This window comes from Tetrahymena thermophila, assembly GCF_000189635.1.
Source record: "Tetrahymena thermophila SB210 genomic scaffold scf_8254470, whole genome shotgun sequence".
Classification (NCBI taxonomy): domain Eukaryota; phylum Ciliophora; class Oligohymenophorea; order Hymenostomatida; family Tetrahymenidae; genus Tetrahymena; species Tetrahymena thermophila.
The window spans coordinates 303,829-330,689 of record NW_002476246.1 but is presented as its reverse complement, the minus strand read 5'-3'; the positions used below and the strand labels follow the sequence as shown (position 1 = coordinate 330,689).

At 23.1% G+C, this 26,861-nt stretch overlaps 6 protein-coding genes across 6 annotated transcripts; 2 read left to right on the top strand and 4 right to left on the bottom strand. All coding sequences in view use genetic code 6, as the record gives it.

Moving 5' to 3' along the window:
* Positions 1–1,693: 1,693 nt before the first annotated feature.
* Positions 1,694–3,893, bottom strand: TTHERM_000629839 (hypothetical protein; the record flags this gene model as incomplete). Its single annotated transcript, XM_012799406.1, has 4 exons — positions 1,694–1,823; positions 1,874–2,507; positions 2,651–2,741; positions 2,796–3,893. 4 exons carry the CDS (start codon positions 3,891–3,893, stop codon positions 1,694–1,696), a joined length of 1,953 nt encoding a protein of 650 aa, XP_012654860.1.
* A 2,546-nt stretch (positions 3,894–6,439) lies between these two features.
* On the bottom strand, positions 6,440–6,844 carry TTHERM_00629890 (transmembrane protein, putative; the record flags this gene model as incomplete). Its single annotated transcript, XM_001022723.2, has 1 exon — positions 6,440–6,844. The coding sequence occupies one exon, from the start codon at positions 6,842–6,844 to the stop codon at positions 6,440–6,442; it is 405 nt and encodes a 134-aa protein (XP_001022723.2).
* Positions 6,845–8,913: 2,069 nt separating this feature from the next.
* TTHERM_00629910 (hypothetical protein) lies at positions 8,914–15,106 on the top strand (the record flags this gene model as incomplete). Its single annotated transcript, XM_001022724.2, has 5 exons — positions 8,914–9,001; positions 9,111–9,863; positions 10,187–11,971; positions 12,586–13,396; positions 13,546–15,106. Exons 1-5 carry the CDS (start codon positions 8,965–8,967, stop codon positions 15,104–15,106), a joined length of 4,947 nt encoding a protein of 1,648 aa, XP_001022724.2. The 5' UTR covers positions 8,914–8,964.
* Positions 15,107–15,980: 874 nt separating this feature from the next.
* TTHERM_000629909 (hypothetical protein) lies at positions 15,981–16,553 on the bottom strand (the record flags this gene model as incomplete). Its single annotated transcript, XM_012799405.1, has 3 exons — positions 15,981–16,049; positions 16,098–16,351; positions 16,457–16,553. The coding sequence occupies 3 exons, from the start codon at positions 16,551–16,553 to the stop codon at positions 15,981–15,983; spliced, it is 420 nt and encodes a 139-aa protein (XP_012654859.1).
* Positions 16,554–18,005: 1,452 nt separating this feature from the next.
* Positions 18,006–19,003, top strand: TTHERM_00629920 (syntaxin 6, amine-terminal protein; the record flags this gene model as incomplete). Its single annotated transcript, XM_001022725.2, has 4 exons — positions 18,006–18,209; positions 18,265–18,368; positions 18,454–18,577; positions 18,665–19,003. The coding sequence occupies exons 1-4, from the start codon at positions 18,081–18,083 to the stop codon at positions 19,001–19,003; spliced, it is 696 nt and encodes a 231-aa protein (XP_001022725.2). The 5' UTR covers positions 18,006–18,080.
* A 518-nt stretch (positions 19,004–19,521) lies between these two features.
* On the bottom strand, positions 19,522–26,208 carry TTHERM_00629930 (hypothetical protein; the record flags this gene model as incomplete). Its single annotated transcript, XM_001022726.2, has 5 exons — positions 19,522–21,095; positions 21,332–25,284; positions 25,368–25,589; positions 25,648–25,819; positions 26,199–26,208. The coding sequence occupies 5 exons, from the start codon at positions 26,206–26,208 to the stop codon at positions 19,522–19,524; spliced, it is 5,931 nt and encodes a 1,976-aa protein (XP_001022726.2).
* Positions 26,209–26,861: the final 653 nt, after the last annotated feature.

Here is a 26,861-nt window from a genome sequence, read left to right as displayed (position 1 = left end):
TTTAATTGTAATAAATCATATCTTGAAATTAAAGTTAACTAATTTAATCAGTGAAATAATTGTACAAATATGATATTTATGTTAGCTATTCCTTTATTGTTAAAATTATACTGTTTTTAGATTAAATTACAGCTTCATAACTAAGTTTTTGCTGATCATTCGTGAAAAATAAGTTTAATTTCTATGATTTGTAATCAATTCTTCTATGTAAAATAATTTAACTATTTTAATCAGACGAGATAAATACATCTATTTCAGAAACATATAATACTTAAGTCTAATTCAAGAATGTATGTATGATATTAAGCTAGAGATCTAAAACAACATATTAATCAACAATCTTTGCTAAAAATTATCTATCTCTTACTATTGATACAAATTCTAAAACATCCAATAAATTATTTGGATAATCTATTTTTTATAATTAATATTATTTTTAAATATATATTTAAGTAAATGTTTACCACTTAAAATTTGTTCGTTGGTGTTAAAATCAAAAAATGCAATTTAATTTTAGTAGATTAACAGAGTACTTGATTGGAATTACATAATCTACCAATATTATGATGAACCTAGTATCTTAATTTATTAATATTTTTATCCTAGTAAATATTTATTAATTATGTTTGTAGATTGAAAGAGTATAACCTATTCTTGCTTAATTATGGAATATTTGTTTTCTGTTGCAGCTTACAAGACAAGTTATGTTAATTACTGTCCAGTAATGTCGTACATAAATATTTACTAATAATTATGATTAAAAGATAAGTAAGTAAGTAAGTAAATTCAGTTATTGTAAATATTCTAAATAAAAAGTTAGTATGAATTTTTTTAAAATTAATTAGCAAATTGTTTTAAAAGGTTTTTTTCAATAAATTAAAAAATTCTATCAAAAGAGCTTTAAAATTTTAAAGAAGATATAAATAATTTTATATTGGATGAAATATTTTTAATTAAATATAAAGATCTTTGTAGTATTCTTATATTTTCTTTTATAAAGTCAGATTGATAAAACTAAAAATATTAAAACAATGCTTCGAAATAAAATAAAAATATTAAATATTCTTAAAGGAATTAAATTTTTAAATATATGTATTATAAATAAATACTAAATAAAAAAATTACTTTTTGTATGTTTTAGATCATCAAATAAATTTTATCTTAAATTTAAAGAAGGTTGGTATCTAAAATAGCAATAGAAAAAGGTATTTATAAGCTAAAACTAGAGAGATCAATAAAATTGTAAACTATATACTGCTATAAATAAGAAGCTATAAAATTTTGTTCGTTTGAGGCTATAACTTCAGTTTAATCAGTTTGAGTAATTTTCAAAGTTTATAAATCTAGAATCTTTAATTTCATAGAACCAATTTAAAATTATATTTTAAAAACTATTTTTAAATGCTATTTGCTAATTGCTAAAAAAGATTATTTAATGCTAGAGTCGTAAAAATTATAAACAATGATTAACTAATTTATCTTTTGTTTTTGACTATGTAATACAAAAGCGGTATTTCCTTTACAAATTTACGAAGTCACTATAAGATCATTATTTATTGTAATATAAGAACCGTTGTTAGATAGCTAATCTACTAAGGTCAAAGAAGAACTTTGCAAATCATAAGCAAAAACAATTAAAAGATATTCAATAGTTTAAAAATAAATATTATCATTTATAGCTTAAACTAATTTGTCATTATCTACATTTTGCATAGATATGGTTGCTTATATCATAAAAATATCTATTTTTTATGATGATATGCAAAACAGTAACGATTAACTTTAGTAATGAACTGCTATATACATAACAGAAGAATTTATTCCTTTTAATAAACTAATAAATAGGCTGGTGCTCTGTATTTCATATTAATACATCTAATTGTTATTAGCATTAACCATTATAAAATTATATGTTGCTTAGTTTTGATAAATAATTGCAATATATTAAGCACAAATTTCAGCATTCAAAATCTAAAATTTTATATTTTTCTCAAAAACTTGCTTTTATCCTTGCAATTATTGAATTCTAAATCCAGTTTTAAAAATGATAGCTACAATATTTCTTTCTGAATTATAAAGTACATTTTAGATACCACCCATATAATAAGCATCATTATTATCTGCAAAACTACTATAAATTATATTTTAGTATTTTAGCTGTTACTAAAACGTTAATTGCCATAATTAGTTTTTATATGCAATAATTAATTTTTCATCATTCAAAATGTTTATTAAGTTTCTTTTGATTTAAATATCTGTTTAATCTAGAGGATCTAGTTAAAGTTATAAATTAGTAGTATCTTACCAAATATGAGTTAAATTGAAATTTATCTTATATATATTTAAATTATTATTAAGCAAGTTATACACAAGTGCCTAATTCTAGTTAACAAATTTTAAATGATAGATATGCTGATTATTCAGATCTACGGAAGAATAAAAAATATTTTGATCACTTTATGTTACTTACTAACTTATTTGTCCGCTTATATTCACAATTTCATATCCTTTTTAATATTCAATTATTTTTTATATTTAATTTAATGATAATTATAATATTTATTTATTTATTTTTTAAATTCTTCAAAAAAATAAAATGGATTTTAAAAACAATTTTTTCAAAATTTTTTTAATATTAGAATATATATACCTTCAAATGAAGTAAGTATTATTGAATTATAATCATTGAGCATTAAGTGATCAATAATTTGAGAAGTCATTTTGACAAAATGAGGCTATTCCTGATAGAAGAATTAATATATTTAATTAATTTAAAAAAATTTTTAATAATTTACATATTAAAAGAATACACTATTTTCAGTTTAGTTAAACGTAAGATTAGCGCATATTATTGCAGACTAATAAATACCATTGAAATTATCTGCTTTTATTACAATTAACCTTGCTTTTTGATCATATTCAATGCAATTTAAAATTTAAAAATTTTAATCAAAGTTAAAGTTTTTGTAAATAAAAGTTATATTATTCCAATCTATGAACCAAATACTTCCATCAGAGAATGTAATTACTGTTTGATTAATATTTTTTAAATCAAAAACTTAATTGATTGGATTTATCCTTTAAGTTTAATTTTAGCTTAAAAAGGTTTCACCTAAAAAATTTTTCTAAACCAAGCTTAAAGTCTACTTAGTAAATTATACATATTAACTTCCATATATTATGGTACATCCTAATGAATCAATCTATGGTGGGGGTGGTGGTAAAGGAGGAGGAGAAGATGGAATTGAAGGATCCGTTGTTTACGAAGGATCCGTTGTTTATGAAGGATCAGTCTATGAAGGATCAGTCTATGAAGGATCAATCTATGAAGGATCAGTCTATGAAGGATCAATCTATGAAGGATTAGTCTATGAAGGATCAATCTATGAAGGATCAGTTGGTTAGGAAGGATCAAAAGGATTATTAGGAAGAGGGAAATCAGGAGGAGGGGGTGGCTTTAGATTAAACTAGTACGGAAGAAAATCAACTATTATTTCAGACTTGATTTTATATACTTTTACATTTTAATTATATAAATTAAAAATATTTAGGTACTAGTTATAATAGCATAATGCACTAGAATTAGAGTAGGCAAAATATAGGCAATTCGGCGTTTAGTAAACAAAAGAAACTTTATTTAACTCTAAATCTAATTTTTATACGCTATTTGAAGAAAATAAATAAATGCTGTTATTATTTTAGAAACTCTATGAAAAGCTACTCAGTAGGTTAATTTAATTGAGAGAAATTAGTTCTGGATATGAATAAAAGATAGCACTTGTGCTACTTAAAGCGATAACCTTTTGAATAATCAAAAATATTTGCTTTTAAATCAAAAAACAAAATAATTACAATTTAACTTTAGTCTATTCTTTTGTAGTAATAAATTTCATTAATATCATCTTATTTAATTTTACTTCTACTTCCAAGTGTTCCCATCTAGCTAAATTTTCTTAAATTAGTGCAAGATCTATCATTATTATTTGCCTATTCTGGACATACTATAGTACATTGATCAGATTCCCTATTATAATATAAATATTCACTGTTTAAACATTCTTATTTCTAGCAGCTTAGTTTATCTTTAGACAAACTCCATCCTTCAATACATTATTTACATTATGTACCTTCATACTCACAAATATTACAGTTTTCTATTTAACACTCTATGCAAACCTAAAAAAATTCTTATTATGAACCACCTTATTTGCATTAAGGTTTGCAATTACCTGTATTGCTATCCTTTTTATTAAATATTTTAAAGAAATACTTTAAAGATTGTATGCTTAAATAATTAAATAAGATGTAAAAATACATAAAAGTATGAAGATTAGCATATTTTGCATGTTTCCTAATCATAACACTGATTACAGCTTGCTTAGCAATTACCACAGCTCTATAGTGCTATATCAAAGTACTAATTTTAAATCTGGCATTTCTGTAAAATTTAGCTAAGAACTCTACTTAAAAATAAAATAAGTATAATTTATTTTGTTATCATTTTATTTTTGTCTTAGATAAAAAACTATTTGCTTTTAATTTATTTATATATTTCTTTCAAGCAAACTTATTTACATTTAAATTAAATAGATAATTGAATTGAAAAAATAAATATCATTTTTTATGGAAAGAAAGATGGTTTATAAAAAATATAAAAATAAAAATATTTAACTTTCTTTTTAATTACATTTAGAAAAAATGCACCGACCGGGAATCGAACCCGGGTCAAAGCGATGGCAACGCTCTATTCTACCACTAAACCATCGGTGCTTTCGGTGTTATGCTTAATTTATTTTTCGCAATTATTTTGTTTAAATACATCAAACCACTCTCTCTAGTTGTTCATTTTCATATATCTATCATATGTTTCAAAAATTCATACCCCTTCTCTTTAAAATTTTCATATTGAGTGATTAGTAAACATTATAAATTTCAAATCACTATCTAATTTTTACACACCACTTAAGAAGAATAAGTAAATATTCTACTGATTTTACAATACTTATTAAAAAATTTTAAATAGGTTAATTTAATTGAGAGTAATCATTTAAGAGTAGGAGTATAAAATAAAATAAATTCTACTAATCACTATAACAAAATAAATTAAAATTGTTTAACTTTAGATATAAATAAAAATAAAGATTTATTTAAAATTTAAGTCTAATCTATCTTTTAGTAGTAAGTAATAAATGCAATTAATATCAACTTTTAATTTTTTATTTCTAGTTCCAAAATTTTTTACTTGGCTAATTTATGTTAAATTAATGGGAGATATATTGTTATAATTAGTATAAAATTGTATTAAATAAATTAAAAAATGCACCGACCGGGAATCGAACCCGGGTCAAAGCGATGGCAACGCTCTATTCTACCACTAAACCATCGGTGCTTTAGGTGATATCTATTTAAATTTTATTTCCATTAAAACTCATTTTAAAAAAAATCTTAGTATTAATTCAAATTAATTTAGATGTAGTTTTTTATATTGTATAGAAATAAACTCAAAAATTTGTAAAATAAATACTTAAAAAAATCAAAAAATAAAAAGATTTTATGAAAATACTGCTTGGATATATCTAATATTTTATTGCAGTATGGATAAAAATTTTCATAATTTTAAATTATCATATAAAAAAAATGCACCGACCGGGAATCGAACCCGGGTCAAAGCGATGGCAACGCTCTATTCTACCACTAAACCATCGGTGCTTTCGGTGCTAATTTTAAAATAAAGATAGACTTAATTTTGTTTAAAATAAAAAAATTATAAACTTACAAAGATTTCTTAATTTCAAGTAAAAATAAATATCATATTTGCTTTCTAGAATTAATTGTGCTAAATATTTTAAATAGAGAAGATTTTAATATTTGGAAATCAAATTTCTTGTGTTTTGTTTGTAAAATGATATGTTTAGATAAATTGTATATAATTTTTGATAACTAAAATTAGAAAAATCTTAAGAAACAGAAATAATTAAATACATCAAGTTCGCTATATAATATAAAAATATTTAATAGGAGCCATAAGTTTAGGAAAACAAAGCAGAGCATAGCATTGAAAACTACCAACTAGACTTGCATATATTTGCTGAGTATTAAGAAAAATATTCCTTCTTAATTTATCTTAAAATCAAGTAGATATTTTCGAAGATCGTATCCTAAATAAAATGGAGCTACTTTAAAGAATACCTCTGTTTTTAAGACGAATAATGTCTTTTTGCTTCGTATTATTTTAAATTAACAACTTTATCACACTATACTACCTTTTTAGTGTCCATGATAAATATTCAATTTTAAAAGGATTCTTTGTTTGCTTTATGCTTGCTTAATTTTTTCTATTTTCATATTTGAAAACGAGCTAAAGTAACTGGAGCATTGTAACATTTTGTTTAAAATGGAATTTTCTTTGCTATATCCCAACTGTTAAGGATAATATCTCTCAAGAAAAATAAGACTTACTTATAAGCTCACTGACTTATTTTCTAAAATTGGGCTTAATTTACATCCATTCTCTTTTTAGCATAGTTATCTATGTAAAATATGAAGAAGGAGCTATTCTATCTTTATTTTTTGGAAGCTAATTTGGATTTCTTACAAGTACTATGATGTATGAGCTCAAATAGAATTATGACTAAAATAATATTGCAACACTAAGATAAATATTTAATAAATTCTTTTTTACAAGCCTCCTAACAGGTTATGCAAGCTTATGCTCTGAGAGGTTGTTTTTTTATTATTTCATGATATTTACTATTATGCTTGGTATAGCTTTATCTTAATTAAAAAATCTCTAATCAATATTTAAATTTGGTTATGAAAATGATGTTATCAACTTCAATTACATAAATGCATCTGTTATAGTATTTATTTTTCTGAGCTACTCAGGTATCAACTTTGGATATTTACACAAACCTATTCACAATATAATAGGTTCTTAATAAGAATATTGTAATTTTAATAGTGGTTTACAAGGTATAATATTACTAATAATGATAATATTTGATTTACTTTTTAGTAATATCTCAGAAAATTAGCTTGTCAGAAGTATTTTGATTTCATACTTGCTAATTTTTTCTCATAGCTACTTTCTTATTTTAAAAAACATCTATAACTTTTTCTTATAGGGTCCTTTTCAAAGAAAGATTTGCTTAGACTGCTAAAAAATTAAAAACTTATCTGAGAATTAGATATATTAGCAGTATTTTAGATTTAAATCACATTAATAATAAATTACAGCCTTAATAAAAAATGTAGATTTATAAAGCTTTAGAATTATATGCAATATATTGCTGAGAGAGACAAATAGGAAAATAACTTTCTAAATAGACTCTGAAAACTTTTAACATAGATATAGCTATACAATATCAAGCATGATCTATTAAAATATTATATAAATTTTCCTTGGTGAATAAAGCATAGCTTCTATCATAATAGAAGAAATAATTAAAAACTAATACTACAAATTTTGCTTTTAAATATGCTTTTTTTATGATATAACTCCTAAAAAATAATCTATATTGATGAATTAACTTATTCAAAACTATTAAATTATTCCTAATATAATTATTTCTCATAATCAAAATCTAAATGAAATTTATCTTATTAAAATCCCAGTCTACTAAATTATTGCTTTTAATAAAGCCATACAATAAGAAATGACATTTTTCAAAGAACAGATTTTATTTGATCTTTATGATTTGGACTGAAAATAACATGATTTTAGATTGTAAACTTTATTAAATATATAAAATCTTGCATCAAACAAATTTCTAAATAGCAAATAAGAATTAGTTAAAATATAATAACTTAATAACAACTATTAGATTAGTTTATGATGTAAAAATCACATGATAATAATCTTATTTTAATTACCAAATTATAATATATTTTAATAATATTCTTTTTTATATTAAATTAAAAATTATTAACCAAAGTATTTTAAGATTTATATTTTTTTATTATTTATTTGATTTCAAAATGTTTAAATTGATAAATATATAATATATACTTCATTGTTTCTAACTCATAAATTAACAATTATTTTATAATTTAAAGACAAATCATTATCATGACTTCTCCAAATTTCAAATTTTTATTTATGACCATGAATTATATTTGAAAAAATTGTGGATAAATAATTTTCAATAAGTATTAATATTCTTATTTGCTTACACTCATAATCAGAAATTTATTTAATCTAAGCTAACTATGATTTAAGATAAATTGATAAATAAAGATGCAAAATATCTTTTTATAAATACTATTTTAAAATGATATTAATTAAAAAATTTTTCATATTAATAGAATATACAGGCTAGCAAGCCTTTATTTAAATAGAACTAATCAATATATTATGAATTATAAAAATTGATCCAGTTAAGAATCAATTAATATAAAGGATACTAAATTTTAAAATTACGGATTTTTATAGTAATATCTTATAACAATATTAATATCTTTTACTCACAAGTAATATTAATAGTTATTAATTCATATATAATTATAAATTTAAAAAACTGGTTTTGCTCTTTAAAAATTCATTTGTAAACAACTGGTTTATGTTACAGAACAATTTCAAGCAAATTTATCTAAGAAATCGATATTGTAAGAAAAAATTAATTTGTGGCTTTAAATAATTTAATTTATTTTTGCAAGTATGAGAGAGTTATCTTCATTATTTTAAAACGAAATATTCAAGCATAATTGTGCTATTTTAATTTAATTCTACATTTAGCTTAAAGCTTATGGATATGACAAATAGTAAAATCAAATTCTGACGCAAGCATATATCTCAAGAAAATTTTTTAATGAATTAAAATTTTTGTTTTTAATTTAATTAAAAAAGTAGGCCAAAAGGTAAAGTTAAAACAAAAATTCTGTCTATAATTTTAATATTATTATTAATATCAATAAATAACTTATACTTACTGTCTCAATAAGATTAATTAAAGAAGGTTTAGTAAAATGAAAATCCTTTTGCTCTTTATCTTTCATTTATAAAGTAAGGATATATACAATTCATATTTATTTAATGCTACAAGCATGCTTTTTTCTTTTATCTATTTTTAATATCAACCAATATTCATTTTACTTCTATTCATTAAACATAGATTTGTTCTGCTATGAAGTACTTTATGATAAAAAATATGGCACTGATACTAATTGCTTAAGTGATTTACCAACAGCTTGGACTAAGTTAGAGGGAGGCTAAATTACGCAATGCTCAGATACTTGTACTAAATAGTATGATTCAAGTACTATTGTTAAATTCATTTCTGATGAGAACTCCTCTTTAGGTCTTAAATTTTCTTTTAATCCTACTCCTACTTAGCCTTTCTCATTTATTGGTGTAGATATAATTTACTTTTAAACAGGAGGCACAGTGATTGGGTTAAGGATAAATGGTTCTTCTTCTGCAACAACTGTTTATTCAACTTTACAAACTACTTATGATGAAAATTATTCTATTTCCTGTCCAGATTTAAGATCCTTTTATAGAGGTTCAGCTATTTTAAGCACTAACTAGCTTTAAAGTGGTAATACAGTGTACATTAATATAGAAAAAGATTCACCAAGCTAAAGTATTGGCATCAGAAGTATTAGAGTTTGGACTAATTGCAGAGAAAATTGTTTAACATGTAGCGATGCAACTAATTGCAATATTTGTTAGCCAGGATTTCAATTATATTAAATGCCTTCTGGAGAATTTGTTTGTGAGCAAACAAAAGGATGTGCTGCAATGAATTGCTACTCTTGCTTTATAGGAGATTAGTCTTAAATTTGTTATAAATGTGCAGCTGGATATAACTTGAATGCAACAGGCACTAAATGCAATTTAGCCAATCAAACTCTTTGCCCTGCATGTAATAAAATATATATATGCATTTATTTTTTAAAGGTTTGATAACAAAACATTTTTATTAAATTAAATAAATTGTTTCATAAAGCATATTTGATTTAACATAAAAGATAATAATGAAAATAATTGAAAATTAATTTAAATGATTTTAAGAAGATAGTTTCAACTAAAACATTTTTTAATATAACCAACAGATTTTTGATAAATTTTCTAAATTACTCATTAACGAATAAAATGTTTCTCAATTTTTTACATTAAAATTGATAATAATAATTTATTATTAAAAAAATTAATAAATTAATGTTGTTAATTATTTATAAATATTAGATACTTATATTGATTAAAGTGGAACTTGCTAATAATATACTTACTCATGTCAATACTAAGATAGAACAACTAACTAGTGGACAGCCTGCGTTAATTAAGAAGATCCAAGATACTATAAATGTGACAATAGAATGGCAGTCAGGGTTTATAACATAGAAAACTATGGGGTATTTTAGTGTGGATGTGGTATTCCAAACTGCAGTTCATGTTCAGCTGACTTAACTACTTGCTCTTAATGTAAATTTGGATATTACTTTAACCCAGGTACAAGTCAATGCGATAGTATGTGTCCTAGCACTTAATTCTATAATGGTTCTTTTTGTTAAAGCTGCACAGTGGCAAACTGCCAATCATGCTCCTAAGCTGGAACTTGTGATAAATGCAAAGCCTCATATGTATATAATAATTTGACATAGAGATGTGACTAATTTATTCCTTAATGTAGCTAAGGTTACTACTATAATTAAACAAGTAATTCTTGCTAATAATCATGTCCAGATTAAAACTGCTTGACTTGTAACCCATCCGGAGTATGTACTACATGCATTAATAACTATACATGGAGTACTACTGATAATAGATGCAATAAGAATTGCTTGTCTAATTAATACTTTGATTATGTCCAAAATAATTGCATAAATTGCCCAACAAATTGTCAGACTTGTGATTCTTCCTAATGTACTTAATGCAATAGTGGATATCTATGGAATGCAAATGATTCAAGATGTAATATGAGTTGTTCATCGAACTAGTATTTTGATTCAGTAAACAATAACTGTATCAACTGCCCAGCAAATTGCTAAACTTGTAACTCCACCTAATGTACATTATGCAATAGTGGGTATATGTGGGATTCAAGCGTTAAAACATGTGTAAGCTGTTCATCAAATTAATATTATGATTCAGTAAATAAAAATTGCGTAAATTGCCCATTAAATTGCTTAACATGTAATTCTTCCTAATGTACATAGTGTAATAACGGATATCTATGGAGTTCTAATGACCTAAGATGTAACATGATTTGCTCATCTAACTAATATTTTGATAATGCAAATAATATCTGCATAAATTGTACAACAAATTGTTAGACATGCAATTCTACCTAATGCACATAATGCAATAATGGGTATACATGGAGCTCTGGCGATTAAAGATGTAATATGATCTGTTAGAGTAATTAATATTTTAATCAATCCACAAACAACTGTATTAACTGTACATAATTTTGCTTATTATGTAACTAAAACGATTGCACTTTATGCTAACCTGGTTATTTATATGATAGTACTGATAAGAAATGCTATATATAATGTAATACAGGATACTATTTAGATAAAATTAATAATATGTGTAATGCTTGTATAGATAATTGCTTGAATTGTAGCTCTATGTAAAATTGCACTTAATGTTAAATAAGCTATACATATAATTAAATAGCTAATGCTTGCGAAAAAATTTGTTAAGCAAGCTAATACTTAGATGTATAAAAAAATTAATGCACAAACTGTATGTAAAATTGCACTTCCTGTACAGATAGTAATAGCTGTAATTAATGTTCTTAAGGATATTCCTATAGCTCTTTAAATAAAATTTGCTACTAAGATTGTTAATCTAATTAATATTATAATGAAACCTCAAATAAATGCTTAGATTGTGGAAATAATTGTCTAACTTGTAACCAAAATTAATGCACTAAATGCAATTAATCTTTTTTTACAAGCTAAAATGATAATTAAAACTGCCAACCTTGTTCCATTAGTAATTGCAAAACATGCTCCTCGTTAAGTAAGATTTATTTATACAAATCTCTTTTTACTTTTTATTAAAAATACACATTTATAGAACAATAGAATTTAAATATATCAAATTTTCTTGAATATTACAAAATTAATCAGTTTGTGATCAAAAACAATTAATTATTAATTAATAAATTATAATAAAAAGAATTTACTGAATTAATTTATTAATTAATGTTTACATTATTTTAATAGACTAATACCAAATTTTTAATAATATTTACTTCAAATCATATTCTTAATTCAAGCAGATATTTATTATGTAATATAATGCGCTATCTGATATTTATTCAAATAGATCATTTCATTTTAATTAAAATACATAATTAAGCACTACCCAAATTAAATAATCTTGTATTCTATCTAAATAGCCTAAAAGGTTTAATTTAACAAATACTAAATTCATTTTTTAATAAATAAATAATACCTCTTATAATTATTAATATACTAAAATTAATGATAGCTAAAATACAAAAATAGACATTAACAAATATAGATAATTTAACATTAACTAAAATACATCATTTAATATATACTCTAATACCTAATAAAGTATTTCAAAGTTAAGATTTTATTTTTAATATTTATTTTCAAAAATTGTAGACATTTGCGCTGAATGTGAATCAAATTATAATTTGAGCTTAGATAAATCAAAATGTAGTTAAGGGTGTAGTGTGGACTTTTGTACATAGTGCTCATCTTAAAATAGCTCTGCTTGTTAATAATGCTAAGATGGGTATGAATTGGTATAATCTCAAGGTATTTGCCAACCTGTATTGGTAGTTCAAAAAGGCTAAACTGATGTTAATCTAGGAATAAAGTTGGGTGATGATGGATATTCTATTTAAATTAAATTTTCTAACTCAGTATCTTATGATAATATTGATAAAAGCAACTTAATTTACCTAAATATTACAAACGTTTAAAATTACACCTACACCATTTAGGATTTTGAGCCAAAAGAGATTAAATTAGATATTGTCTCATAAGAAAACATAAAAAATTAATAAATTAAAATAGGTTTTAAAAATAAAAATTTTGTTTTAAAAAATTAAATAAAGACAATAGAAATTTAGTAAAATCTTAGCCCATCATTCGTAGTAATTCCATAATCATAAAAAGTAGCAACTTAGTAAGCTACTCAGCTAGGTTCAGGAGCGACTACTCTATTAGCTACTATGATTCCTATTATAACTATGAGCAATTTTTATGTCCTTGTAAACACGATAGATATCACTGGTTTCCTCTATTATATGCTATATATAAACATTAGAAATCCAGAAAATGTAGTTTAGTTTTACTCAATCTTTTAGAATTTTCAGTATCCCTTTATCCCTAACTTATTTCAGTACGTTGTTAGCCCAAATTATCAGTAGACATCATTCCCTAAATTCATGGAAAACTAAACTGATTTGTAAATAATCATTTTCTATTATTTTATAGTATATTTTTTAGTTATTAACTATTCGAAAAACTTAATTTCTACTTAAATTAATTATTAATTTAATTATTTTGAAACTGCTACTTAGATCTTTTATTTACATTTATATTATAAAATTTTAGTTACTTTCTAAACAGTACTGGATAAGCTTTTACAATCCATTTGCTTATTATGAGTCTCTATTTGATTGCTAAAATTATGAGTATGATAAAAATAAAATATGTTTAGGATTACTTTATAAAAGCTGTAAATAATACCTGGGAATTTAATGGAATGCTTGACTTGATTTGGAATGAATATATTTATTCTTTAGTTGGAGTATTACTCCAATTTAATTGCTATGATTTTGGTGATTCATCTGCATTTTTGAATTACACTATTCATTCTTTATTTTCAGTCATAATCCTAGGAATACCTTTTTTAATTACATTTTTAATTTATAAATAACCAAATGTTACTGAGAATAAGAGATTTTAAACTAAATTAGGCTCTATTATAGGAGGACTCAACATATAATAACTAGAAATATCAAGTCCTAAAATAAAAGATATTTAGGATGATAAAAGAGAGCCTATGGATGCTCTTTCGTTAGACAATATTATTAATTAACACAAAAAAGAGGATATTTAAGGAAAAAGTGATTACTTTTAATCTTAATATTAAGGTTCTTAAGATTTATTGGTTTTATCAGTAAAACCATCTTTTGTTTAAAAGATTAAATCTTATAACAAATATTACAATTGCATTCTCTATTTCAGAAAGATGTTATTTGGTTTGATTTTGGTATTCTTGACTGAATATTAATACTTGTAGCTAGTCTTATTAATTATGCTCAATATTTTTATATTATTTTTTGTAGTTTTAGCATAGCCACTCTAATCAAAATATGAAAATATCAAAAATTGTTTTGGTGAAATTATTTTAATTTGTATTGGCATTAGTCTTTCTTTATTAGTTTAAGACAATGAATCCGAAGATGAAATGTTTAGATTGAAAATAGGGTGGATTATTATTGCTTTTACATCCTTTATTCTCCTATGGCACACAATTCAGCTTACTTATGAGACTCTCAAATCTTTACTAATTTTAATGAAAAACATAGTTAATTTGGCATTTAGACGCTCATAAAAAGTCAAACCTGTCATCAAAGAAACTAAAAAGATTGATATAGAAGCAAATAACCATGAAGAAAAAACCTAAAAGAATGTTAAATAAGAGACTAAATTTTAAGAACTCAAGTAGAACCAAAGGAAAGTATCTAATTAATTAGAAGATACAGAATTAATTTTATTCTAATCAAACACAAATTTACCAATTTCAGATGATCTCCAAAAAGCTGATTCTATATAGCAGATAGCTAAAGTAAGTTCTAATAAAAACGAAAATTTATTTATCCAGAGTAATAATAATTCGAATGATAACTTATATATAAACAACTTAAAAAGCAATGATAACGTATTCTTAAAACCCTCAGACTAAAAAACTACAAGAACAAAAAGAAAATCTAACTTTAGCAACAATAGTAATAAGATGTATCTTAACATATCTCATAATCAAAATACTAATAGAATTCTTAATGGCTTTAATACAAATAGAGAAGACAACACTTTTATGAATGACAACAACAATAATAATAACAATTAGTAAGCCTCATAAAACCATATTATATAACATATTGATTGAATTAATATTTTATTTTAAAACAATAGCTTCAAAATTGTTATATTTCTATGTTTTTGTCATTAATTTGCTAAATAAATAAATTCACATTCACAAGATGTTTTTATTCCAATTATTTAAACTAATTCATTTTTTTTATTTTCTAAATAATATATTAAAATTTTTCTAAATTAATTGATATAATAAATAAAATATTTAATTAATATGAAAAAATTATCCAACTATTTCTAACATTTCATTTACATTTATATTTATTCAAAATGAAATTAAGAATATATACTATATAAATTAGAAAAAAAAACACTATCCAAAAAGCAATAATTTTTAAAAAGCAAAATAATAAATCTTCACTTTTTTTTTAGTATTATATTTTAATATAATCCTTTAAATGGCTTAAAATTAATATTAAATATTGCTTGTTTTTAAATTTGTTTATATATATAATTAATATGATAAATACAAAGATAATCAGTTTTTATTTTTAGAATTAATAATAATTAGTTTTTATTTAAAATGAAATTTTTCTAATTTAAATTCTATTAAAGAAGTAAAAGAGAACAAAGAAATATTATATAAACTTAATAGAAAGAAATATATTAATTAATAATCGTTGATTAAAGGAGTGAGATAATAAAAATGTAAGAAAAGTTAATTATTTGTATTTTAATGATTTTTACTAGTCTTATCATTTTCAGTGACTAGTATTTGGCATATCAAAACAGAAATTTATCAGAAATAAATTATTACTATTTTTGGTACAATACGTTGATATTATATTCCTCTTCTTTCATATTAGCTATTATATTAACTATGATGTATGATCTTAAAGCAGCAATTGCTACTTTTTTGATAAATATTTTGTACTTAGATTTTCTGCTCATATTAAAACTATCTCAAAAGAAATCAATTCGGTTTTGTTGCATTCAATTGATAACTCGTTTCTTTCCTTTAATAATAATGTAGTTATACTTTAACTAATATAAAGGACTTTTACTTTGTCAATAGATTAATGTATTTTAGTAAAACATAATGTTTTTTAATCAGATTGCTTTTGCTTTAGTTTTTCTTTTGCACTGTTAACTACAATTATAATCAGAAGATGTCTTTCAGATTGAGATGAATTTTAAAGGTTTCCTTATAAAAGTTCATCAAATATCAAATGGTCTAGGTTTTTATGGTGTCTTATAAACAATTTTGTTTTATGCTTATTTACTAAATGATGGTTTAAGGCTAGTCTACTTGTATATTCTTTTAATAGTAGTAGAAATTATGGTAAATGATTATCTTTACAAGAAACTAAAAAAAATGAAAGTAACCTGGGGTTCTTTTGATATATTTAGATATACATAAAACCTTATATTTAGTATGAGAAGTATTTCTAGTTCAAGGGTAGCTCTTAAGGTTTTGTTTACAAATACTAAGATCTGCATCTTTAGAATTATAATTACATCTATCATTATATATTTTAGAAGCGATTTGCAATTTTAGGAAATTCAGCAATAATTGAAAGATGGACCTAAAAAGATTGATAAGGTTGTATTTTATTTGAACTTTTTCCTATTGATGAATATAGCATTGATAATAATCCATAGTATATAATGTATTAATATATATAAAGAAATCAACTATTGTTATGAATAGATATCAGAAGAGAAAATAGAATACCATTTAAATTAAATTCCATTCAAAAAGTATACACATATGATGAATATTTTTGTGAAAAATAATAGTCCAGAATATGATGCTGAAGGATCATATTATTTTAAAAGCTCATACACTTAAAATTTATATTTTAAGGCTTTGAATTAAACTTTTAGGGCTATTTAAAACTCATCGAGATAAGTAGTTATAGACAATCTAATAATGTTTTCTTTTTACAAGTAATGTATTAAGCTAAAAAAATCTTTGGAACTTTAGTTTCTTTTTACTTTAGAAAATGTAAATGAAGTATTTGTTAAACATAATTATACATTTGATGAATGCAAACAAATAATATTTCAAAGATATTAAAACTTTGGCATTTTTTCTAACCAAGCTAAAATAATAATAGATAAAATGTTGAACTACAACTCAAATCTAAATTATCTCAATCTACAGATTTATTAAATTGTTGCTTACTATAAATTAATTGCTCCCCTGGCAGCTAACCACTAAGGTTAAATATTATATGACCTTTATGAAATATGATTATTCAAGAAATAGTGATCGATTTTTAATAATTAATCTAAAAAGTAAAAAATAATAAAAGTATATATTTTATATTTTTTATCATATTTAATAATTAATTTAGAAAAAATGGTTTCTATTTTTAATATCAATTCTATTGATTCAGCATTTATTTACTTTTTATTTTATTTATGTTAAGTTTTATTTTTTAATTTTAAATTTTTTAAATTTTATTATGATAAAATATATTATGTTAAAATTACTAATTACCTAGAAAAAATACAAAAATTGAATAAAACTAACAAAAAAATATTTAAAGGATGATTATCAATTAATATTGAATCTGATTAATTAAATTAAAAGTATAAGCTTATAAAATACATTAATTAATTAATATAAATTATTATAGAATATTACTTAATATTTATTTATAAAATTAGAGTAATTAATTTTTATTATATTAAATTAGAATAAATAATCTGAATGTTTGCTAAAATAAATTTATTTTGAATCAAGATATTTAAAATATAATCATTTGAAGTTAATAATTAAAATAAATGATAGGGAAAAGTGTAAAATAATATTGAAATTGACAAGTATTTTATTAGATAGATAAATTATAATCTACAAGAATTCCTTCGTTGAATTATTAGTTTTCTATTTTATATGATTTAATATTTATTGTAGTCATCTCAATAATTTTATGAATTATAAATTGTTTGTTAAAATATTAAATAAATATATAAAAAGAAATCTAATCAAATAATCTATTTGTTAATTTTGTTAAAAAAATTTCAAAATAAGCAGAAAAATGGACTAGAACGTTGTCAATTTTGACAAACAACTAGATAACTGTACTCAAGTTATAACTACTATAAAATAGCTTACCCTTTAAAGAAATTAGGCTATTTAGCAAAAGAACAACTAACCAATTATGAAAGTAAATTTTTTATAAAAATTAGATAGCATTTATATTAATTTTATGCGAAGATTAGATTGAATATGATTTGAGATAAAACATTGATAATATGAAATAGCAAATTCCTAAATTATAATAAAGCTGTGATGACATTTGCAGAAATAATAATAAATATAAAATGTAATTTATTTAACTTGAATTACTTAGATTTAGATAAAAATGAATTTATTGACATTTTCTGATACTTATTAAAAATATAAATTAGTACTAAATAGGAGTCAGAAAAAAGAATGAATCAATTTCAAAATCTGAAAAATTAATTTATTCAGTCAGAATAAGCAGCTTTTGCTGTCAAAAGAAAAATCGAAATTGTGGCAAACTAAGAAAAAGTAAGAATAATAAAAAATTTATTTTACTTTTGAAAAAAACAAAAAAATTAAACTAACTAAATATAATTTTTACTATATAATTTATAGCTTTTTTAAGGTAGAACAAATGACGTAGAAATGCAAGATATGTCTTCTTATGAAATTTAGTAACATAGATCTGCCTTATAATAAAAAGAAAACTAAGCTATAGATAGTGCAAACGATTTAGTAGAATCACTGATTAGCAAATAAAAGCAAGTAGGATAAATGATTGTAGATTCTACAGATCCTCTTGAGCACATTAATAAAAGAGCAGATTAAGTTAATTAAAAAATGTAGACTATGTCAAGTAGATTTGAAGATTTACTAAGGACTACAAGCAACAATACTCTTTGGATAATTATAATTATCAATATTTTTATTCTAGTTTTTTTAATTTCTTTATGATTTATTTGTTTGTATGCTTTAAATCAAAAATTCAGTCAGAGAAGAAGAAGTTGAAATTACTATTCGAATACAAGACATAAGATATTTCTATAAAAACTTAATATCCTTAAAAAATTTCAAAATGGAAAGTAAATCAAATAACTTTTTATATTTTAATTTAAATAAATAAATAATAATATAGTTACAGACATACAAAATAATTTAAAATTTTTTAATTTCTTTTATACTGTTTAAATATTTAAAAGCAATTATATTTGCTCTTTTATACTTAAAGAATATAAATTTATTTAAATTTAATATATGTCTCAATAATAGGAATAAATAATCATTTGAAAATAATTTTTCCTCTTGATATATCAACAACCTACATTCATTACTTAAATAAAGAGTTTAGCTTTAAGATTAATTGTTTAATTAGAATTTAAAAATTATTTTTGTACATTTGAAATAATTTAAATATTTAAAATTGAGTTGTATTTTTAAAAAAATCATAAAGCCTTTAAAATGCAAAATTTTTTTCATGATTTAATAAACTAGCCAGATGAAAAATCTTAAATGTACGATCTAGATGAAGAATTAGGTTATATATTGCTATTTTAATCATAAATTTAAGCTATAGAGTCATGAGATTAAGCATTTACATTTAAATTACTATTCCTAGGTTTAATAGAGATAACTTAAAGTTACTATTTTTCATTTTAAGTATTAAAAAATTTAATTCGTTTTCTTCTAGGATTCATAGGAATAGATTGTGTAATATCTTCTAAAATTGTAGCACTATTAGGAAACTCTCCTAAATTTGGAGGGTTTTATTCATCATACTTACCAATTTGATCTATACTCTTTAAGTTTATTTGTGATGTTATGAATTTATTTTGTTAAATTTAAATATTGTTTGGTTCAGATATAAAATTTTCTTTTTGCTTAACACTTTTTCTTCTCTTTTTGGCCTTCTATTCAAATGAAGGAACTGTCTTAGCTGCTTTCTTCCTACATAAAGATAAGATTGGTTATAAGAGAGATTTAAAAAGCTCAATTATCAAATCAATTGCTTAAACCATGATTATAAAAGCTGTACAAGAAACAAAGATCCATCCAATATTTATTCTTTCTTCTTCATTTTATTCCTTTGGGTCATCCTTTAATAACCCAGCTGAAAATATAATTATTATTAATATCAGTTCACTGACTCCATTTTTGATGTTATCAAAATTACTAACTTAAGGCATAACGTATAAGTAGTAAGCTCCAACAAATAAGCTTAAAACTGATAGCAAACATACCTAAACATAAGTGTAATCATGTAGATATACTACTATGCATGAAAATATTATTTTTCTAAAGTACAAAAGCATGTTAGTATACTTACTGAATTTTATTTATAACATTTGTCTTTTAGTTTTTTTATTCAATAGGTTAGCTGAAGAATATTTTTCAGTTCCAAAAAAATTTGATGTTTGCTTAAATTAGTCTACACATTTCGAAGAATTAATACAAAAACCTTCTTTTGGCTATTGTTCATAGATATTTAAATTTTAACTTTGTAGTATATTCCCATCTTAACTTCTATATGATTCTTTAGGTGAAAAAATCTTTATTTCTATTGTTTTATCACAAACTTCCTCTTCAATTAATTGTAATTAAGATTTTTTGGTTTTTTAATTTTTTTTTTCATTGATATTTTCCTGATCTTCGTTTTGATTTTAAATATCTTAAAATTCTATTTAATCGTCTTAGTTGAAAAGTTTCAAGCCTCCTATTAAAGAACCGAGTCTCTGATTTAGAAAGGTATCATCTTTAGCATTTTTGGATTTGTAGATAATATGTGTAAACTTTATTGGTATAGCGAAGACAGCAAAAGAACAAATAGCAAATAAAATATAGTTAATCTGAGAAGAATTGTCATAAATTTCAAAGGTGTACACTTGTAGAAGAACTGAAACTAAAACGTAAAGGTAAACTGTACCTATTAGATCTATGAATCCACTATATTCCCATCCTCCTCTTATTTTTTCAGTAATATATTTATTAAACGATTTAATTGGAATAAGTTGTAGGATCTTTAAACTAGTGTATATCACCATAAAGATAGCTTTAGTTTAAAAAAATTTTTTATAAACATTATTAAATTTTATTTATTATTTTTAGTAGTTAAAGGATGTCTTCAAAAAAAATAAAGAGGAATAAATAAAATTTTTTGATAAAGGCAAAAAAATGATTATTTTTAATTTTTTTTAACTTTAATGTTTAATTAAAATAATTTGAAAATTTGAAAAAAATTTCTAAACTAAAAAAATATTAAAAGCAAGTGAGTTTAAAATAATTTACTAATAATTGTAAAGCTTTGCCCTGCTCCATGAAGAAAATAGCCATCAGATTCATTTTCAATAAATTTTTTAGGTGCCCATTACACATAATTAGTATCTAAGAACTTTAAAAGCATATTAGGGATGAAAGCAAATTAAAAGTTTTAAAAGAGACTGCAAAAACTAGTAACATTAAAGGGATATCTGATATCAAGATAGAGAAGGTAGTATATCAATCCAGTGATATCAAGCATGCTAAAAACTATGTAAAAGTTACCTAGGAGGGCTAAAGGAATAACAGTCCCTACAACAGTTGATGTTATACTTTGGCTAGCTACCTGAATATTTTTCTGTTGCTCCTTTTAATTTTGATTCAATTTAACAAAATTTTCTAAGACCACAGTCTCTTCTGTCTTAGACAAATAATTTAGTTAGATAAAACCTTCATCTTTAATTTTCAAAATTCCTCTTTCTTCTTTACAAGTTACATTTAACATAAGATGTATTTTCAGTTACTTTTCAGATGCTTTTTTTATCTTATAGCTATAATCTTCTCTTTTAATTTATGTGATCTGAACTTCAATAATTTAATCAAAGTTATTTTCATCTCTAATTAAAAGCGGTTTTTCAAATTATAAAATTATTTTATAACCTTCGTCTGTCAATTGCATATTTAGGTGAAATTATTAAGATAAATTAATTTCATTAAAAGTTAGATCACAAAATCTATTATTTTCTGATAAGAAGAACCCTTTTTAGCATTTTAAACATATTTTATCAGAATTTAGGGAGCATTACAAGCAATTTTCGACTTTGCAATATTTTTGTTTTTGACACACTTTTCCATTTTCAATTAAAATAAAATTAGGCTTACAAACTTCACAAGTTTCTTCATCTTGAGAAATACATTATTCACAGTTTTCTATATCACATTAGCATTACTCGCACTAACATATTTTTTTTGATGTAATTTCTTCTAATTCACATTTTAAACAAGTATTTTATGGACAGACACAAAAATTACTCTCATTTAAAAATTATCCTTTATGTAAGCAGCTTAAACATTCATTTTTCTATGTACCACTACAAGTTTTACAATCTCCATGACAACTTAAACAAGTATTTTCTTATTTATCTATAAAAAATTGATTTTAAATATCACATTAAAAGCATTCGGTTTTAGAGTTGCTTAAATAAAAGTTTTCAGAACATTTTTAACAAAATGCTCCATCAATTGAACATTGTTAACAATTTTTTATTTTACAATTGCAAATATTAAAATTTAAAGGATCTTACACAAAGTTGTCATTTAAACACTTTATGCAATCTCTTTCTGTTGGTCCATTACAAGTTGAGCATGAAGCATGGCATTTATAGCATTTTTGATTGAATTAATCATAATTAAATTAGGATATATCGCAATATTAACATATCCCGTTTACTTGATAATAATTCATCTAACATTATAAGCATGTAATGCCATCTTCATCACACATTTTACAGTTTTATAAAGCACACTCACATATATTCATATTGCTTAAGTTAGGTTTATAATTTGGTTTTATACATTCGTAACATTCTGTTTTTTATGTGCCAAAACAAGTTTTACAACTTTCATGACATTTCTCACATTAGTTAGAGATTTTATTAAATTAATAACCTTTTTTTTCATCACAATATTAGCAGAAATTCTACTAATTTACATAAAATTCTTAGCATTCTAAGCATTTACTTCCATCGCTATTACAAGATTTACAATTTTTTATTGTGCATGAGCATATATTATTGTTATTTGGGTCTCTTTCAAAAAGTGGTATTAAGCAAGTATCACAATCCCTCTCAGTCGGGCCATGGCAAGTTTTACAACTTTCATGGCATTAATAGCAATTATTATTTAAAATAAATTTTGATTATGATAAATCACAAAATACACATTTATTATCAATTAAAACGAAGTCTTCTATGCACTCAGCACAAGACATAACTGAGCAAGTTTTACAATTTTGAATTCCACAAATACACAAGCTTGTCTTTGGATCTAAAATGTAATTACCCCAAGCACATCTTATGCAATCATATTTAGTTGGGCCTGTACAACTACTACAAGATTCATCACATTTCTTACAAACCCCATTTTCTAAATAGTATCCATTATATAAATCACAATAAATACATTCATTATTCCTAATCGTATAATTCTCGATACACTTTTAGCAATGAAGTCCATCAATCGAACATTCTAAACAATTTTTGAACTTACAAATACATTTTTTACTCATCGAATCCAATATAAAACCACTTTATTTGCATTACTCACAATTATTTTCATAAGGTCCATTGCATTTCATGCAACTAGAATGGCATTCTTAACAAATATTTTCAGGACTAATGAAATATCCATTTTATATGTCACAAAAAGTGCATTTTTTATCTTTAAGTGTGTATCCATCTATACATTTTATGCATTCAATTCCATCTAAATCACATGTTTAGCAATTTTCAATAGTACATTAGCATAATTTATTTATAGGGTCTACTTTAAAAGCTTAAATTTTGCAATCAATGCAATCTGTTTTTAGAGGTCCTGAACATGTTTAACATGAACTGTCACAAGATTTACAAATATTATTAAATATGTATTTGCCTTAAGCAATATTGCACTCACTGCAATCTCTTCCAACATAACCTTCCTTGCATTTGAGGCAGCTAAAACCATCTAGCGAACATTCAATACAATTACTTAAATTACAAACACATCTTTTTGATTAATTGTCAAGAATAAGATTTCCTTTGCAAGTTAGACAGTTTAACTCTGATCCCCCATTACAAGTCTTACAAGAATAATGACATTATTTGCAATTTTTAGAGTCATCTATATATTTTCCATCATTTATTGTACAAGTAAAACAAGTTTTATCATCAAGCAAAGTTGAACCTTCAAAGCATGTCAAGCATTAATTATATTAGCCTCCTGAGCAAGTCTTACATGAGGAGTGACATTTCTTACATTATCCATCAGAGTAATAGTAACCTTTATCTATTTTACATACATCACAAGTTTTACTGATTTTGTTTATGAAATGTCCTGGCATTTCTAAACATTCTGATTCTTTAGCGCAGGCAGAAATATCTTCAACTACAAACCTATCTTTTTCACATCTATTACATTCATATATCTTAGGGCATTTAACACAATCATAATTGCATTGCATACAAACACCATCGAAAACTTCATGCCATTCTTTACAGGTTTCCTAGCATGATCCATCGTAATATTTAATATATTTGGAATTGACGCATTAGTCACAAACAATTTATTTCTTATCTTCCCTCAAAGATTATTATGAGTAGGATTTACAAGACGAAGATTTTTTAAAGCAGAAATCTCCAATTTTTAATATTTCATTTGAAGGATAAATGCATTTCTTTTAATCAAATCCATCAAAGCAAGCTGAGGGAGAGCATTTTAGACATTAATTTTAATCACATTTTTCGCAAGGACCATAAATATCACAACTACTACATTTTTTATTTGGAAGATCAATAAATTAGTTAAGATTGCATTTAAAGCATAAGTTTCCAATTTAAGTAGATCCATTTTAGCATAAATAGCAAGTATTAAAATCTGGATATATCATATACGAATTGTTCAAGCATGAAACGCATTTGGAGTCTTTGCAAACACATTATGACTAATCACAGCCAATTGTGCATTATAGATCCCAAACATTATAGCTCAATCCAGGTGGGCAATCTTTTTAGCAGGATCCATCTAATCTTTATGTTAAACCGTATGGAGGTAATGATAGACAAAGAAAGCATTCTCTTTATGCACTATAAGTTGATAGGGAATTACAAATACTACAACTTGAGCATTCTATACAAAATCCATTATTTTCAAACTATCCTTTAGGACAAGTTAGAATCAGTTATCTATGACGCTATAAGTAGAACTCTTCTTTTTTTGTATTTTCACTATTAATTTTAATTAATAATAGTACAGTTAAATACTAATTTATCATTCTATTAATGATATTCAAGTAAAAATAAAATCATACATTCTTGCATAAACAGTTTAAAATGTATCTTAAATTAATGAGATCTGCTACTAATTAATACCATTATCAATGTATTTTAATTTTAAAAACAATTTATCCATCTTTTATTTCAATGGAATGTGTATATCGACCTACTTACTCGTAAGCTCATTCACATTATTGTATTATTCTAAGACTTAGCTATTTTAATCTAAAAGCATAATCTTGAAATCGATGTTATTTCTACTTATAATTTTTAAATTTTAAATGGATGAAATAGTCAACAAATAAGTCATTTTACATTAAGAAATGGTCTTGGATAGGATTTTAGAATTGCAGAGTAATAAAACAATAAAGGTTACATTACTGCAGCTTATTTTCTATTATCTCTAGGTCTACCTCAAAAACAAATGAATGAGTATTAATATCTGATTCTTTGGAATCAACAGCATATTTACTGCTTGCGAAAAGATCTAAAATAAATTTAAACATAAATGTAAATTAACTAAAAATTAACTAAAATACTACTTTAAGTTAGTTGTGTCAGATGTAAAATTAAAATAAAGACATTCATGCTTAAATATTGTTTTTAAATAGAGTCAGTAGAAATTTTAAATGATTTTTGCTTTCTTGTTTTTTGCTTGCTTTTTGTTAATTTTGCAAAATTTTATTAAAAAAATCAAATAATTTGTTATAGTTAAGATCTAAAAATATAAAATATACTTTATTCAAGCTTATAACAATAGCAAAAATATACTCGATGCTTAACTAACATTCATAAAAAAGAGGATATTAAATAACTAGTACTAACATACATGTCGTAACTAGTCTAGTTTTATTAAAAAAGATTACCTTTAACCATATATTAATTATGTTAAAAGTATTTGATTCTATCATTTATTTATTATTTAATTTTTCTTGATCCAGTAAATAAATTTAAATTTATTAAATTTAGTTATATAGAATTTTTTTTGCATATAATTTTTACTACTATAAATAGAAATTTTAAATAAATTATTTATTTTAAGTAATATGTAATTTTTAATTTCTTTTTGCTTTTCAAAAATATTTTTTTTATTTATCATTTATATATTTTAAAAGAAAAAAGAATACAAAAGAAAAAAGAAATAAAATTTGTATTTTTTTTTGAGTTAATTTGTTATAATTTTTAAAAAGTATGTATTTATAGAGAATCAGTGATTTAAAATATGCTTGCTACCAATAATATAATCAAAATAAATGATTAAAATATTTTACAATATAGATTTCTAAATTAATTATTTTTAAATAGTACAAATAATTGAATAAATTAATAAAAAAATTTTGAATAAATTGTTTTAAAATAAAAAATTGAGGGATGAAAGGATTTTTTTAATTTTTAAAAAAATGTCAAATATTTAGAACTAAAAGCATATCTTATATCTTGGTATATTTTATATAATAAAAAATATTACTCTTATTATTATTAATTAAGAGTAAAGATCTATCATTTAAATTAATTAATTTTTCTATATC